Raw genomic sequence first — 18,308 nt, forward strand, 5'->3', positions numbered from 1 at the left:
AACCCCGGAAAGTTCCACTGCCTCGATGGTGTTGACGTGGAAGAATGGTTGAGGATGCATGCGCTTGTCAGCAAGGTGAGCAGGTGGGATCCGACCATAATGTTGGCCAATGTCGTGTTCTACCTCGACCGAACACTGCGAACGTGGTTTTACACATACGAGGAAGATTAATCAGCTGGGACTTGTTAAAAAAAAGCTGTCCGAAGTTTTTGGTAATCCGACCGGTCGACAACTAGCTGCCGAGCAACAACTCGCCATGCGTGCCGAACTGCAACCGAGTCGCATGTCTCCTACATTCAGGACGTCCTAGCCCTCTGTCATAAAATCGACACGTCCATGCCAGAGGCAGAGAAAGTTGGACACATTATCAGATGCATTGCGGACGACGCATTCAACTTTCTGGTCTTCAGAAACTTATCGACTGTCGACGCCATCATGAAGGAATACCGCCGTTTCGAGCAGGCGAAGAGTCGCCGTATATACAATCATTTTATACGGCTTCCAAATACTGCAGCGGCGTCTTCCTGTACCGACCCCACCGACCAATCTAGCTCGCCACCATCAAGAGAGAACGCGACCCGAATTGTACGCCGCAAACTCGAAGCAGCGTTTCCTGCCTCGCCTCAACAGACGTCTTGGAACAACACTACTAAGACGATATCGCTGATCCAGTCCGTCGTTGGCCAGGAAATCTCTAATATCGGTCTTCCGGACGCCTGCTCCCTAAGTCACCCTGACAGCCGCCCTGCTCCAGTGGCTCGGTCCTATCGTAGTCCACGTCACAGTCTCCGTTATCCTTACACTAACAGGAATCCCTCGGAATGGCGTACATCTGAGGACAGGCTAATCTGTTTCTGCTGCAGCCGAATCGGTAACGTTTCCCATCACTGACGCAGCCGTTGGCCGTCCCCTCATCGAAACATCTTCAGGAATTCAAGTTCACCCCGAAGTTCCACACCCCGTCGCTTCTACGACGCTTCCGACGCCACTACCTCGACTCGCCGCTACGCTTGCTCGCCGTCGCTCCACCGTCGCCAGCCACCTACGCCCCGACTTCACCACTCGCCGTTGCCGACCTACCCAGGATGGTCCAAACTGGAAAACTAGGCAATGCGGCACCTCGACGTGGTGCTGCAATGTGGGATTCGCCGCAAAATCATCCTTTGACGCTATTTACAAGACGTGACCTTCTTGACGTTCAAGTTGATAGCACACCCGTCACAGCCCTCATAGATACCGGAGCGCACATATCGATTATGACCAGCCGCCTACGCCGCCATTGAAAGAAAATTGTTACGCCTCCCTTTACTCGGTTCGTACGAATCGCTGACGGTAGCACGGTGACCGTGGTCGGAAGGTCTACTGCATGTGTGAGCATTTCCGGCGGCCATACTGTCATCCTTATCACCGTGCTTGACCAATGCCCCCATGACCTCATCCTAGGTCCAGACTTGCTCTCCGCCCATTCAGCACTCATCGATTGTTCCTCAAGTACTGTGCGTCTTGGCCTGCCCCTACTGGACGTTCCTCCAACACCACAGGAAATTCGCCTGAGACCTACTGATTTTGTTCACATTCCTCCACAGGTCTTGACATACGTCGAAATGTCGCCTTCTACGCCACTTCCCGATGGTGATTACATCTCCGCTCCCATAACTGCCCTCGTTCTCACTCACAGCGTTGCTGTTCCGCATACAACACTGAGGGTCACTGACAATCGCACGTACCTCCCTGTGGTGAACTTAGGGCTCGCTAAGCAAATTCTACCTAAAGATGTCACCCTGGCTACAATTACTGCTTTAGAAGTTAGTTGTGTTGAGGCTTTTGCCGCCGACACCTCCTGTGAGCCTTTCCGGCCTGCCGAATATAATGACAACTGCATTAGGAAAATGATCGCCTGGAATCACACTCCTGCGGAGACTGAACAGCTGGTCAGTCTACTACTTTCCTACAAGTATATATTCGACCTGAACAACTGATCCTTAGGCCAGGCATCACTTGTCAAACATCTTATACATACAGGCGATAATGCACCCATTAATCGTCGACCCTACCGATTTTCAGCTTCGGAGCGTCACGTCATCAAAACGGAAGTAGACAAGATGCTAGCGAAAGGCATCATTGAGCCATCGTCAAGTCCCTTGGCGTCCCCTGTCGTGCTGGTCAAAAAGAAGGATGGCTCATAGAGATTCTGCGTTGATTACCGCCACCTCAACCTCATCACGAAGGACGTCTACCCACTACCTCGTATCGATGACGCCCTCGATTGCCTATACGGGGCACTGTATTTTTCGTCCATTGACCTACGGTCCGAATATTGGCAAATCGCTGTCAATGATCTAGATCGTGAAAAGACCGCCTTTATAACGCCTGATGGTCTTTACCACTTCAATGTTATGCCGTTCGGGCTATGCGACGCTCCGGCTACATTTGAGCGTATGATGGACTCATAACTCCAAAGATTCAAGTGGTCGACTTGTCTCTGCTACCCAGATGATGCTATTGCGGTGTCGCCCTCATTCAGCACCCACTTTGAGCGCCGTTCAGCTGAACTTGCCATCTTTCGCATGGCCGGTCTACAGCTCAACTCCAAGAAATGTAACTTCGGCCATCGTGAAATTACTGTTCTCGGACATGTCAATGCGACTGGCATCCGACAGGACCCAGAGAAACTTCGCGCCGTGAAAGAGTTCCCTATTGCACGCTCCGCAAAAGATGTCCGCAGTTTCGTGGGCCTTTGCTCTTACTTCCGCCGATTTGTCAAAAATTTTGCCACCATAGCATGCCCTCTCACAGATCTCCTGAAGACAAGTGTGTCGTTTTCATGGGGATCGTCTCAGACCACTGCCTATTCGCGCCTTACCACGATGCTAACCACTCCGCCGATTGTAGGACACTTCGATACTTCAGCCCCTATAGAGGCGCGCACTGATGCCAGTGGCTACAGAATCGGTGCCGTCTTGGCACAAGTTCAACACGGCCATGACCGTGTCCTCGCGTACGCTAGCCGTCTTTTGTCACCTGCGGAGCGGAACTACTCTATTACCGAGCGCGAATATTTGGAAGTTGTCTAGGCAGTGGCGAAATATCACCCCTTTTTATACGGCAGGCCTTTTTCCGTTGTAACACATCACCACGCTCTCTGTTGCCTTCCGTCCTTAAAAGATCCCACAGGGAGGCTTGGGCGATGGGCTTTACGGCTGCAAGAGTATTCCTATTCGGTGGTGTATAGGCCTCGTGACGTGCACAAGGACGCCGACTGCTTGTCCTGTTACCCTGTACACACGCCAGCCAACGCCGACATAGACGCCTCCGCAAGTGTTTTGCATTTCCCAGCTTATGGACATGGCCAACTAGCAACGCCATGACGCTACATTGAGGACCATCATTGACCGCATGGAATCTGCTCATACTGATCCATCGTTACGGTGGTTCGTTATCAACGACGGCATATTGTACCGACGCCGTTTCATCCGGATAGTCCTGCCTTTCTGCTTGTCGCCCCTCAACACCTCCGCTCATCCGTGCTTCAGGAACTTCATGACGCTGCGAGAAACCTTGGGTTTGCTCGCACTTACGACCGCGTGCGCCGCGGCTTCTACTGGACCGGCCTCGCACGTTCTGTACGGCGCTATGTAGCTGATTGCAAGCCCTGTCAACTTCGCAAAAAGCCAGCAATGCTTCCTGCCGGGTACTTACAGTCGATCGACATTCCACCTGAGCTATTCTTTCGCGTGGGTTTGGATTTCCTTGGCCCTTTCCCCGAGTCCTGCTCCGGCAACAGGTGGATCGCTGTCGCTACTGATTACGCGACGCGCTATGCCATCCCCTGGGCACATCCCACGAGCTGCGCAAGCGACGTCACAGATTTCCTACTCCGGGATATTTTAGCACATGGCGCCCCGCAACAGCTCCTTGCTGACCGCGGCCACACTTTCCTCTCCCAAGTCATCGCCGATATCCTACGCTCATGTTCTACAAAACACAAGCTGGCTACCTCCTACCATCCCCAGACCAACGGCCTTGCTGAGTGACTTAATCAAACTGTTACTGATATGTTATCAAATTACGTTTCACCCGACCACAAGGCCTGGGATGTGCCCCTCCCTTATGTCACGTTCGCCTATAATTCATCACGCCACGATACTGCTGGGTTATTCCCCGTTTTACTTACTCTTCGGTCGTGATCCTGTATTACCATTGGACACTTCACTCCCCTTGACACAGGATTCGAGGTCCGAGTATGCCCGCGATGCCATCACCGACGCTTGCCATGCGCGCCAGCTTGCCAGTACTCGTCTGTTGGCATCGCAGGAGTCTCAACGGCACGCTTACAGTTGCCACCATCGTGACACCTATTTTTCACCAGGCTCCCTCGTGCTACCTTGGTCCCCTTGCCGCCGAGTGGGGCTCTCCGAGGAACTCCTTCCGTGCTACAAAGGCCATTACCGTGTTCTGCGTCAAGTGACCAATGTCACTTACGAGATAATTCCCGAGACCTGCGTCAGGCCACCCAGTTCTACATCACCTGACGTTGTACATGTGTATCGGCTTAAGCCTTACTATGCCTTCACTATGCCCCGTCTGAAGCACCGGGACGGTGCTCTTTCTACCAGGGACGTGTTACGGTGGCAAAAGAGAACAAGGTCGTCGACTTTGAAGACGACGAAGTGACAACAGCCTCTAGGGATCCTCCGCTGCTGCCTATTATATACACCCTGTAACTACATCGTGTAAATATTTTTATACCTGTGACAATATTTATTCACAATAAAAGTTGATATGACTTGTACGAACAGCTGGCTTCAATTTCCAAATACAGTAAGTCTAGTGAAACTAAAATCCTTGACGCTAATTATTTAATGTTTGGTAACGAGCAACTAATTACCACGTATCACGCGTCACCCCGTGGTCACCGCCAATGACGTCAATGACTTCTGAAGAAACTGTAGTTTTATTTTGAAATGGTGATTTCTATGCATTACTTAATCTCACCGTAGAAACAACGGCATACACATTAACACAAACTGAGTGACCCACGTAGGCGGGAAAAGTTAGATACAAAGATTTATACATAGATATCTAGCTACATAATGTCGTATTATTGACGGAGTCGCTTCTTTGCGTCGATATATAAGATCGATGTATACATGAAATTGAAGGTATTGCATGATTATAATAACCACTACTGAAGCTCCTGAAGCTCCCGAAGCGCCATCGCTACTGAAACCAGCAACTATGGGATAGAGGTAGAGCGTTCGCCTCGCGTGCAAGAGGACCGTGGTTCGAATCCAGGTGCCGTGCAATTTGCGACCGGATTAAAAAAAAATGCGCGTGTTGATCAAATTGCATATACAGGCATGGAGTGCGGCCTGATGCGGGTGAGCAGAACCGGTAACGCACTCCCTCACCAGAGCAGGCTTGGCCACCCTGGTGCAGTACCTGGCTGCAACCTGCAATATGAACACAACGATCAACCCCCCCCCCCCCCGGTTCCCCAGTGGTGGCTAAACAACTGACCATGGCGGTGGTAAGACCTGTGACGCAGCAGCGGGCGCTAAGAATGTCTGGATCGGGACAGACCGCCATTGCAATCTTAACCTGGCAACCTTTGTCGCTAGAACGTTACCTAGTGAGGCGAGTGTAGCAGTGCTATTGGAGGAATTAGAGGGCATTAAATGGAATATAATACAGCTCAGTGAGGTAAGGACAAATGAAGCATATATAGTGCAAAAAAGTGGGCCCATCCAGTTCTACCAGGGCTTAGCGAGAATGCGAACTAGGAGTCGGACTCGTGCATAATAGGGATATAGCTGGTGACATGCAAGAATTCTATAGCAATACCGAGAGGGTGGCAGGTCTTGTGAATCATAATCAGAGGTACAAATTTAACGTCGTACAGATCTAGGCGCGTACATCCAGTCATGATGACCAAGAAGTCGAAAACTTCTATAAAGACGTCAAATCGGCGATCGGCAATGCCAATCAAAATACACTATACACTACACTATACTGATTGGAGACTTCAATGCCACGGTAGGCAAGAAGCAGGCTGCAGACAAGTCAGTGGGGAATATGGCATAGGTTCCAGGAATAACAGGGGAGAGTTCTTTGCAGTTTGCAGAACGAATAATTTGTGGATAATGAATACCTTCTTCCTCAAGCGGGATAACCAAAGGGGACGTGGAGCAGCCCGAATAGGGAGACAAGAAATGAAATAGACTTCATACTCTGGATTAACCGAGGCATCATACAATATGTGGATGTGCTCGGCAAGGTGCGCTGCAGTGACCATGGGATGATAAGATGTCGAATTAGCCTAGACTTGAGGCGGAAAGGAACAAACTGGTACATAAAAGCCGATCAATTAGTTAGCGGTACGAGGCAAAATAGAGGAATTTCAGATCAAGCTACAGAACAGGTATTTGGCTTTAACTCACAAAGAAGACCTTAGTGTTGAAGCAATGAAAGACAATCTTATGGGTAACATTAAGAAGCGTGCAATATAAGTCGGTGTCAACTCCGTTAGACAGGATACCGGTAAGCTATCGCAGGGAACGAAAGATCTGATCAAGAAACGCCAATGTGTAAAAGCCTCTAGCCCTACAGCTACAACAAAACTGGAACAACTTTACAAGTTAATCAACAAGCATAAGAAAACTGACAGAAGGAAATATAATATGTACAGAATTGAGAATGATCTCAGGATAGGTGGAAGCCTAAAAGTACTACAGAAGAAACCCATACAAGAATCAGATGCATGCGTTTAGAGAAAAAAGCCGCCAATGTCATTACTAATGCGGGTGAGATAGTTCAAGTGGCTGAGGAGGTCTATAGAGATTTATACAGCAACAGTGGCACCCACGACGATAACGGAAAAGCGAATATGCTATAGGAATTTACCACCCAGTTAGTAACGCCTGAAGAAGTAAAGAAAGCCTTGGGGAGCTATCCAAAGGGCGAAGGCTGCAGAGGGGGATCAGGTCACAGAATACTTGTTGAACGATGGTGGGCAGATTGGTCTAGAAAAAGTGGCCACCCTGTGTTCGCAATGCCTCATGACCTCGAGTTACCTGGATCTTGAGAGAATGCCAGCATAATCTTGGTCCATAAGAAACGGGACGCCAAAGATTTGAAAAATTATAGACCAATCAGCTTACTGTTCGTTGCTTACAAAATATTTACTAAGGTAATCGCAAATAAGAACAGGAGCACCTTACACTAATTTCAACCAAAGGGGCAGGTCTGATTCCATAAAGGCTTCTTACCAATAGACCATATTCACACTCCCAATCAGGTGATAGAGATAATGAGCAGCATATGCCCAACCCTTATATACAGCTTTCATTGATTACGAGAAAGCGTTTGATTTAGTCGAAAGCTGAGCAGTCATGCAAGCATTACGTAATCACGATGTACACCAGCCGTGTGTAGAAATACTGAAAGATATCTATAGTGGTTCCACAGCCACTGTATTCCCTCCATAAAGAAAGCAACAAAATCCCAATAAAGAAAGGCGTCAGGCAGGGAGACACCATCTCTCCAATGCTATTCACAGCGTGTTTACAGGTGGTATTCAGAGACTTGGATTGGGAAGAATTGGGGATAAAAGTTAATGGAGAATACCTTAGTAACTTGCGATTCGCTGATGATATTGTCTTGCTTAGTAACTCAGGGGACAAAATGCAATGCATGCTCACTGATCTGGGGAGGCAAAGCCGAAGGGTGTGTCTAAAAATTAATCTGCAGAAAACTAAAGTAATGTTTCACAGTCTCGGTAGAGCACAGCAGTTGACGATAGGTTGCGAGGTACTGGAAGTGGTAAGGGAAGAGATCTACTTAGGGCATGTAGTCAAGTGGATCCGGATCATGAGACAATAATAATCAGAAGAATAAGAATGGGCTGGGGTGCGTCTGGCAGACATCCTCACATCATGAACAGCAGGTTGTCATCATACCTCAAGAGAAAATGTATAAGAGCTGTGTCTTACCTGTACTTGCGTATGGGGCAGAAACCTGGAGGCTTACGAAAAAGGTTCTACTTCAATTCAGGATAACGCAATGAGGTATGGAAAGAATGATGGGTGTAACGTTAAGGGATAAGAAAAGAGCAGATTTGGTGAGGGAACAAACGCGAGTAAATGACATCTTAGTTGAAATCAAGAAAAAAAATGGGCATGGGCAGGGCATGTAAAGAGGAGGGAAGATAATCCATGGTCCTTAAGGCCTAGGGAATGGGTTCTAACAGAAGGGTAGCGTAGCAGGGGGGTGCAGAAAGTTAGGTGGACGGATGAGATTAGGAAGTCTGGAGGGACAACATCGCCACAATTAGTACATGATCGGGTTAGTTGGAGAGGTATGGGGGAGGGCTTTGCCCTGCAGTGGGCATAGTCAGGCTGATGGTTATGATGAGGATTTATTCTCCGCTCATCTCCACAAGATGCTGCATGGCCAGGCATCTAGAGCGATTTGCCTCACACTGATTACCGAGTGTTTGGTGTCTCACCTTTTTTCTCTGTCTCCTTTTCCGTTTTCATATGAATATCTTTAGTACCGCATAACCAAAACTGCAAGGAAGCCTTAAAAAACTTCTGTAATACCCCCGATGTCCCCATTTGCAAGGATACTATCACTGAGTGCTTCTGCAGCTGTGGTAAGTGGCAATATTTTCTCGACAAGCTGATATCACTACTCAAACATGAATGGGGATCTGCGCCAGCGCAATAACGCTTATTTCGCAGTTGTAAGCTTAAATATTGCTTCGATCAAGCAGGGCCTACTTCAGAAAATTTGATTGTGGCGCATAAACTGTCACTCCATGAAGAAGGACAGCATTTACCAGCGTAAAATGCAGGGACGTTTACGAGCTGCCTACAATTTTTTTTACGTTGTGTAAACAATTCATTTATTGTCACTGAAAAGGTCGCTGTAACTACTCTAAATTGGGTCAGACCCTATAGCTGTCGCTGCGAGTGTCGGGTCCCTTCAACAAAACGTACTTTTTTGCAGCAACATAACATACGGGGCATAGGAATTTTCAGAAATATTAACATATAGACGGAAATGTTGTGCCTAACTGTAACAGTTGAATTATAAAAGTGGTTTAGCACTGTGAAAAGCGATTAGGTTTAATTATATATTGGCGCGTGGTGGTGACGTTGAAGAAAACAGTAGCAATACTGTGAAAGACAAAACTATATTTTTTGGGCGAACCCGTGCTCATAAAAAAAGGCTACACTTATAGCATAACGATAGCGGCGAACACGGTCGGCGATCGTCAAAAATATGATCAGCGGGTCAAGCGCGTGGGCTTTTATAGATCAGTCGTCGAATGTTCCAGAGTAACCCCTGGGACCCGCGTGCCTTCCACAATGTTCTACGCTATTCGCGTCGCGCATACATGCAATCAGATTACACAAGTTGCGGTGAAAGACAGTGGACGGAACCATCGATAATACTCCAGAAACCTCTTTTACATGCAGGCGCGTCCTGCGCTGTGCGATAACATTTGTTGGGCGGTGAGACGTGGCCGCCCGACAAGGATAAAGAAGTGCAGGTGTCAATATTTATTACAATTTCAAAGTAGTGCCCTGAATTATTTGAGTGAGCTCGTTCCATTAACACATAATTCAAGCAGAGAAGTTAGAGTGATGATTAGTGTTGACTCCTCTATTCTGTGCAGATGAGGTAAATAAGCCTAAGAGAAATGTTTCGTTCGTAGCTGAAACTTGAAATATGGTCCAGGGGACCCTGTATATATTTGCTTTTTGAAACATAATATCACGAAGGTTGAAAGAGATGTGCATTCTCATCCGTTAGCTTAGAGACCGTTATAAGCCGCGATATTGAATTCAGCTAAGTCGGTTTGTACATGTAGGACAGGCGCCTCCTGAAATATCTGTGAAATACACTAGATGGGTGTTAATAAAGAAAAATAATAGTCCCCGCACGCTAAACTTGGGGCATATATTAGGTGCTCGTAACAAACTAGGGAGCCTACTTGCCGCCTTATCGTAGATACTTTAACGTTAGCAGATCAGTTAATATAAGAATTCAAGGTACCGCCTGGATAATCAAAATTACTAATTGTACATTGTCGGTGAAACTGCTTTAAACTTCGATTAGTAGTGCAAGGACACCAGAGGGTTCTCTTTTCTGTCTTCGGTACCCTTTGGTGCCCTTGCGTTATTACTCGAACTTTAAAGCATATAAAAATAGATTAGAAATCATCTCCATGCAAGGTTAAAAGCGCAGAACATCGAACAAAGCTCCGTGGTACATCTGTTAGCATGCTTTTTGCTGAGAAAGTTAAACTTTGGTGCACCACATTGCCGTCTGTTAGAGAGGTAACTTTTAAATATGTCAGAAGAATTGCGTCTAAACCCGTACCTCTGAAACTCAATCACAAGGACGTAAATGCAAATCGTATGAAACAGCTTTTTGATTTCATTTTGTACAACCGCGGGGATTCAGGTGCAGTAGCCAGTTGTATATACTATCTGGGTCACAAGCAAAACTACAGGAAATATCCATCACCATTCATGAAGTTATTTTTGTAGAGAGAGAGAGAGAAAATAATGCAGACAAAGGCAGGGAGGTTAACCAGAGGTAGTTCCGGTTGGCTACCCTGCGCAGGCGGAAGGGTTTAGGGAGGATAAAAAGAGAAACAGAGTGGAAGGGGGAGATAGAAAGAAAGGGAGACAAGCACTAACATAGCGCGTACACTACAGAGTGGTAGGGGGCGGCATTCTTAGAGTCTGTCGTGAAGCCCCGTGGACCGCAAGAATCCTAATAGCGGGAGTAAGGCCTTCAACGCAGATGTTCTTTCAGAGCATTGGCCTAAAGCTTTTAGTTCTGAAAGTGGACAATTGTCCAACTGTTCCAGTACTCTACACATCACTTGTCTCTCAGCACTGTATCGCGGGCAGACACAGATAATGTGTGCGAGCGTCTCGTCGATGTTACATGTGTCGCACGTGGGGCTGTTGGCCTTTCCTATGAGGAAAGCATATGAGTTTCTAAAGGCAACGCCTAGCTACAGACGGTAGAGCATGGTCTGTTCAGGTCGTGGTAATCCAGGCGGGAGGTGCATTCGTATGTCCGGATACAACGAACGCAACTGACACATGGTGAAAACATTCTTAGTCGCACAGAGGCAAAGTACACTCACGGGACATCAATCGCAGCTCAGCCGCAGCGTCTGTTCGCAAAAGCGGAATAAAGACTCGTTGACCACTTTCATGTGCAGATCGGGCGGCTTCGTCGTCGTGGTCATTCCCGCTGGTGTTACAATGTCCTGGAAGCCACTGAAAGATTTTGTCCCTTGTCATGGTTTTGGTGATATATGTGCCAAATATCTGAGGCCAGTTGTTCATTGGGTCCGTGGCGCATAGTGCTTCGTATGCACTGAGTCACTAAAGACTGTCCATTGTTGCGGTGGCTTCTGTTTAATGAAATCAAGTGCAGCACGGAGCACCGCGAGTTCTGCACCCTCGATGTGGTCACACATGAAGTTCTTAATTTGATTTCCCCAGATTGTGCCGGGATGATGACTGCAGCAGCAGAGCTGTTGAGTTTTACTCAACCATCTCTGTATACATGTTGCCGGAATCTGTGCACGTTGTGAATGTGCTCCAAAGTTGCTTGTTTCAAAACATGCAATGGCGCTCCAGCTTTCTTTCTGATTCCTGGAATTGTCAGTTGCACTTGCGGCCGGTGCAGACACCACAATTGATCTGACAATCGTCTAGCGGGCGTAAATTCTGATGGCAAGTAGGACTTTTGTCTTACAATAGTTTTGGCAAAAGATGAAAGTGGCCTTTTTGCTGGCAAGCAAGCAAGATGGTGTGAGGGAATCCGATTCAGGTGTGAGATGTGCGCTCTCAGGACATCTGTATCAATGTAGACTGTTAAAGGAGCGTCTCTGGCTATGGCCACTGTCGCAATCGATGACGTAGTCTTGGGAAGACCGAGACAAGTCCTGAGTGCTTGAGCTTCCATGCTCTGAAGTTTGCGAATATTCGTAGTGCAAGTATTTTCTAGTACAGGTAAGCTGGATACCGCAGGAAGCCTAAAACAGTGCTTTATATAGTTGCAACGTTGACGGTACTGTTGCGCCCAAGGACTTTCCGCCGAGAAACGCAAGAAGGTTCACAATGGCGGCCAAACGCTTTGTCATGTACGAGATGTGAGGGCTCCAAGACAAGTCTCTATCAATAATGACGCCAAGAAATCGGTGCGTTCGTCTATATCGGATAATTTGGTCATTAATCCGCAAAGAGTACGGGGCCATCACTTTGCGAGTAAAAGCAATGAGCGCACATTAGTCAGCGGAAAGCCCCAGGCCTTGTCTTCTTAGGTATGTTCACACAGCCGTTGAGACTTTCTGAAGTCATGCGCGGACTTGTACACGTGTCACGCCTGAAGCCCACATGCAAATGTCGCCTGCATATACGGAGAGCTGAACGGTTTGCGGTAACGAATCAGCGAGGCCAACGAGCACCAGGTTGAAAAGGGTAGGGCTGAGTGCTCCGCCTCGCGGTACACCCGGACTGGTATAGCTAGATGGCGTTGATCCGTTTTCAGTCAAAATAAAGAAAGGTCTTCCATTCAAATAGTTGCATATCCAGCGAAAAGTGCGTGCACCAATCCCCACAGCTTCTAAGTCGTCCAGAATTGCATAATGATCTACATTGTCGTACGCACTTTTAACATCAAGGAATAGGGCCGCAGTGATTCGTTTCAGATTTTTCTGGTCTGGTCTTGTACGTATGTTACCAAGTCGATAACGCAATCGATTGACGAGCGGCCACGTCGAAAACCAACCATTACCTCTGCATAGAGGTTGTAAAATTCCAAGTACCATTCTAGCCGTGTAAGGATCATTCTCTCCATTACCTTGCCGACACAGCTGGCCAGTGCTATTGCACGGTAAGATGACAATTCCAACTGGGATTTGCCAGCCTTGAGGAGTGGAACAAGCCGACTGGATTTCCACGTTGTAGGGACCAGGCCGTCACGCCATGATGCGTTGTATAGGCCAAGAAGGGCCTATACATGAACTGCTGCTATATATAGTGGTCTTTTCCTGGAAAGTAAATGAACGCCTACAAGAAATATAGCATTTTATCTATTAGCAAAGAATTTTGTCAAAAATTTACTGCGCAAATTAACATATTGAACGGTAGCTAGATGGCATAGGAACGGTCCCCGTACTTATGTACTGGTATGGCTTTAATGGTTTTAGAGAAATCAGGGATACTCACACATACTACGAGCGAGAAAACAGATTCTGGAAGTGTATGTATGCCTGGAATATATAATAATAATACTTTGCAAACATAATTTCGATTGCATCCAGACCATTTGTTTTGTTAAATGGCAAACATCAGACTGTTTCTGAAATTTCGGAAAACTCTAATGCATGAAAATGAATTTAATTAGCGCAGACGACTGTGCGGACAGGGTCTGTCACATAAGCTGGCTGAAATGGAAACTGTTAGCTTATAAAAAATAAAATATTCATTGAATACATGCACTATATCTAGTTCAAACAAATTAGGCATTTTTTTATCTTAAAGACTCCGATTCGCATCATCGACCAAGCTATCTGTTAAGTAAGTATATCCACAATCTGCCACTGCGAGAATAAAGTTATCGTTGTTTTTCTTAATAATACAAATGATACATTGTGCAAGATCCAGGAAAGAGCAATTTGCCACATACATGAAATAGATAAGGCTATCATGTGAGATAAAGGATGCTACGTCCAATTTCAGTTGTCAACCGTCCTTTTAGATAAACACGAAGCTCAGTAACAAGTGCTCTATTCGCCACTCTCAAATTTGCCTATGCCGTTGTTATGCCGGAGATCGCTCTAGCGCAATTTAGGCCTAGTAAGGAAACAGCGCTTCTTGTTGCCCGATGCGATATGAGAAATAATTGCTCTTGCGCGTTCCAGTAGATGCGAAGTTCATGTAAAAAGTTTTACTGTGATAGCAACTATATCACATCACAGCCTTCTTCCACTTTGACTCTGCTTTTGTGCCTAGCGAGTGGAGGCTTAGATGCCATTAAGAGACGCGGTGTACGTTTGGCGGCAAAAGCAGCAAATTGTCAACATTTCGGTCAATCGGCGTCGTGGCGCAAACCAGAGGGCCTTAGCGATTTCCATTGCTTTTATCCATCTGGTCCACACTCAGCCTATAAACACACTAGCATTTCAACAGAGCTTCTTTGACTATATTCATCTTATCAACCAGTAAACCACAAGCTATCAATATCAGTACTTCAGTTGGCGTTGACTAACGCCGACGGTTGCCCGATAGTGTCGCCTCATGGACTACAGATGTTAGGTGCATGGAGCACCACTGGCGACGCTACTCACCACACCAGCCTTATGACGCATCCGGTAGGTGCGACGGCACTGTATTCTGCCCAACAGCAGTTGGCTTGCATGCGGCGTCGCACCATTATGTCACATCTGCGAGTAGCCGGAGCTTTTGTCTGAAGGCTGAAAGCTGAACTAAAAATTTGCCATCGATATCAATACTTCGCTCTTCAGGTGAAACTGGCATATTTTTTGCGTGCCGAAATGCGCACTCTGGCAGATATCTAAAGGCAGATTAACAATTCGCATTCGTCAGACCTGAGGTAACTGAGAAGCGATACTGTCAAAAAGATTATGGTATGGCGATACAAAAACTAGCTTGGCGATTAATTACACCTACCAGAAATTGTCGTGGCCGAATGTATGAAAAACATCCAGAGAGGAAGGGATGAAGGAACTTCGCCTTCAGTATTACAAAAGAATACCCAATAAATTTCAATAGATTGCCCCGAAGATTTCCCCCAATATTCTCAAAAATGTCTTTAGTACTCGCCCGTTATCTTACCTAATACTATACGTGGTCTTACCGGCATTATGAAATAGGAATATTAAATCTGGGTTTGGTATATCACTTATTTTAACAATATATTCCTTAAGCAAGGACTGTCTTATACCTGGTGTGCTTCTTTGGCTAATGTATTGCACAGTACTAAGAACTTGTATTGTGTCTCTATGAAGGAGCTAAATATTTGCGAAACGAAAATACGACCAACTTTAATGTGTCCTAATTTTCGAACCCCTTTCGCACATGTAAACGAACCGTACCCTTTCAGGTTAAATTAAACATAATATATTTTCTAATATTTGTAAGAGGTATGTGACAGTCAGAAACGCAAACAGCAAAGAATTTCATTAACCACGAGTGTCAACAACGTAATGATATGTTTTGTCCGCGTTAAAACATATATATCTGTCATCATATGTTTTACTAACTTAGAGATATTACATTGAGCTGAGGTGAGACTTCTGTGGTTTATTTTACCAGCCTCATACTATCAGCGGGGACGTTTGCCTGGATTATGATTACAAAAAGGAAGTTTGAAGAACCACACATTGGTTGAAAGAGTTTGATTGCCTAAACGTTTATGAACAAAACTACAGTAGGGCTTTCTGGCTTATATATATATATATATATATATATATATATATATATATATATATATATATATATATATATATATATATATATGTATGGTCATATGCATGTAATAAAAATTTTCACTGCACTTAAAGCTTCGAAAAAGAAAATAACTTTATATGTTAGACACCTGGGTACAGCAAGATCATAATTTATCTTGAGACGCAATTAGGCAATTTAGCATCTACAGCATGTGTGCAAGAATGTTTTTCTCATGTAAATGCTTATCACATTCGAGAAAATGTTACGAAAATTGTACTTTATATTGCAATACTTATGCATTGAACCTCGGATAACCCTATCCTGAGGTTAAAATTTTGGTAGGTATCTTCAAAGATTCCGTTTAATTATTTGAGCGCCATAACAACACTTCAGAGTTCGTGTTGGCTAACGATCAGGGTTCCGTAAGCAGGGCATTGGCCTCTCCTTGGTGTTGGGCTTAGCGTCAAGGGACGCGCCTGATATTTCGTGTACCGCAAACGAGGGACAACAGTCTGCCATCAACGGCATCCCAAAGAACCGGCAAAAAAGGCATTGGGACCTATGCCACCAAAGCCCAAAATAGGCATACTTTATAAATACAGTATGCCATAAGTCACCATTGTCGAGACGTTCTGGAGGCTTGGGAAAAGCGATCAAACAGGCCCATATGCTGCTAGAGGCACGAGACACTACTACCAAGCACAGTGCTCCACATTCCCTCTTTATTCACCCCATGTGGCTCTATAACTAGAAGGTTGCCACTTCTTTATATAACTTTCGTGAGCCCTCTACATCCCCCTTCCGTAGCACGAAGTTGTAGCTGCGATTTCGGTTGTAGGCGCACACTATGAGCAGCATCATGTGCAGGTTAGTAAAAAAGTTAGCACGGTTGTCAGTGGAATGTTTTCAGACAACCTTATAAAGAAAATATTGCACAACGTGCATATCCAGAAAGTCACACGCTTTCATTTCATCGACTGTCTGTTGAGTGGCTAGTGTACGCATCTTAGTTGTGTGCACCACAGAAGGGTTCATCACATGCAAATGGAGAAGATCCGGAACGAACTTCTTATTAAGCAGCCGGCTATGTTCATTGTTTCATTGGAGAGTGTGTATTGTGTGGTCTGTGCAAAGAGGCGGACCTTGGAGTAAGTCATGTTGACGGGGATGTGCCACTTGAGATCAGAATGCCGACAATTTTTTTACAAGGACGTCATCGCATGCCTAAAATACATAGGCACGTGACCTTTGGGCAGTACTCATAACTTTAGGACAGTGCTTGGTACGCAAATACTTTTCGAGATTTGGTCCTCCTTCTAGCTTCTTTTCTGACAAGGTCATTGTGGTTTGTCCCCGGTCGTCGTGGGGCTATGACTGGGCGGGTTCAGAGTCATTGCATAAACGGGCATTTGCCTTCGAAGGGAACGATCCATGAGAAGCTCACCTAAACTGTAGTCACTAAAGCCTCGAGTTTTGCACTTAGCAAATAATGCCAAGAAGATACTTTTGGCTTACATGAACATGCCACTCATGGTGCGGACCGTATGTTGCGTTTTCGTAGATCGCGGCTTTCAATGTACATGTGTTGTGCCGGAAGCCATATGCATAAGGAATGTTGAGAAATTGTGTGCAGGCAAGCTACAACTTTTTGTTTCTAATCATAACATCAATAATGCTGTGTCTATCGAAAATGTTATACTCCAACAACGACAGCTTCTGCAGATGCGGATTGTAGAAAACATACTGTCTGCTAGCGCGGTAGTTCGCCACAAGTAAACAGTCATTCCCATAACTATAAAACAATTATACTGCCACTACTTCGCAAGGTGGTCAAGAAGTCTCCCTTCACACCACAGGCTATGCTTGCCAGACGCTTGAGGTAGCATATGAAAAAAAAGTTTCCTTAGCAGTCTTGATTTAGTTAGTCAATGGCTTCTTGCCAAAATCAAACATTGCTTGATGCCTTGATGACCACCTTGATGCAAGCCGAATGTGTTCTTACGCAAACGCCTGGTATTGCAAATCGCTCGTTCTTGAAGCCAAGAGTTCACAGATGGAGAAGTTACGCCGATAGTCACCGTACTGCCTTATGTTGAAGGGTAGCCGAACACATCTAGGCCAGCGTCGTGTGCATTTTTTCCTTCGGTGTAGCACACTCTTTGTCAAATATGTGTTTGGCCCGGATGTTATCAAGGCGTATTCAAAAGGTAAAGAGTGTGGGCGCGAGTATGTCTGGAACAAATAACTCCATGCTTTCGGCTAAAATGGGAAGTGAAAGTTGAGGATCATTAAGAAGAGTATCAGTGGCAGCTAAGAATGCCTGTTGTGTACATGACGCGGAATCAATTAGCCAGGAAAGAGTGGAATCTTAAAATGTGGCACATTCTGGGGTATGAAGTCGAGTCTGACCGAAGGTAGTAGCTTGACAGATGGCTGGTGATCCGTCTGACTATAAAATTGGAGAGCCCACAAAAGCCGTATGGCGGGACTCCCCATGCTGAAGCCTAAGTTTTCATTTCAATCTGGCTGTATTTGCACTCTTCGCAGTAATAGCGCTTGGTGCAAAATCAACTGGTTATATTTCGCCAAGTGACTATTGTTTCAGAAGTACGACGCCAAGGTCCTACGAGCTTGCGGCCCTACATCAAATTGTTGTGAGGCCTAGAATATACCTCCAAGAAAGAGGTTTTGCGTTATCATTCATTAAACAATTCAAACACTGTCGCTTGAGCCGCACCCCCATCCGTAAGCATTGCTCTTATTCAGGAAGAGTCAGATAGGTGGAGTAACGGTCGAAAG

The 18,308-nt window shown here is 45.9% G+C and overlaps 1 protein-coding gene across 2 annotated transcripts in view; it reads left to right on the forward strand.

Annotated features, from left to right (window-relative positions):
* LOC142587100 (uncharacterized) overlaps positions 1-18,308 on the forward strand; it is a 64,666-nt gene that overhangs the window by 43,062 nt on the left and 3,296 nt on the right. The window contains exon 5 of one of the 2 annotated variants that reach the window (XM_075697987.1): positions 8,552-8,653. The exons of the other annotated variant lie outside the window; for it this stretch is intronic. Coding sequence (XP_075554102.1) covers positions 8,552-8,653 — 102 coding nt within the window. The remainder of the gene's footprint in view (positions 1-8,551; positions 8,654-18,308) is intronic. 2 annotated transcript variants of the gene reach the window in all.

Source organism: Dermacentor variabilis, chromosome 7 (assembly GCF_050947875.1).
Source record: "Dermacentor variabilis isolate Ectoservices chromosome 7, ASM5094787v1, whole genome shotgun sequence".
In the NCBI taxonomy this organism is placed as follows: domain Eukaryota; kingdom Metazoa; phylum Arthropoda; class Arachnida; order Ixodida; family Ixodidae; genus Dermacentor; species Dermacentor variabilis.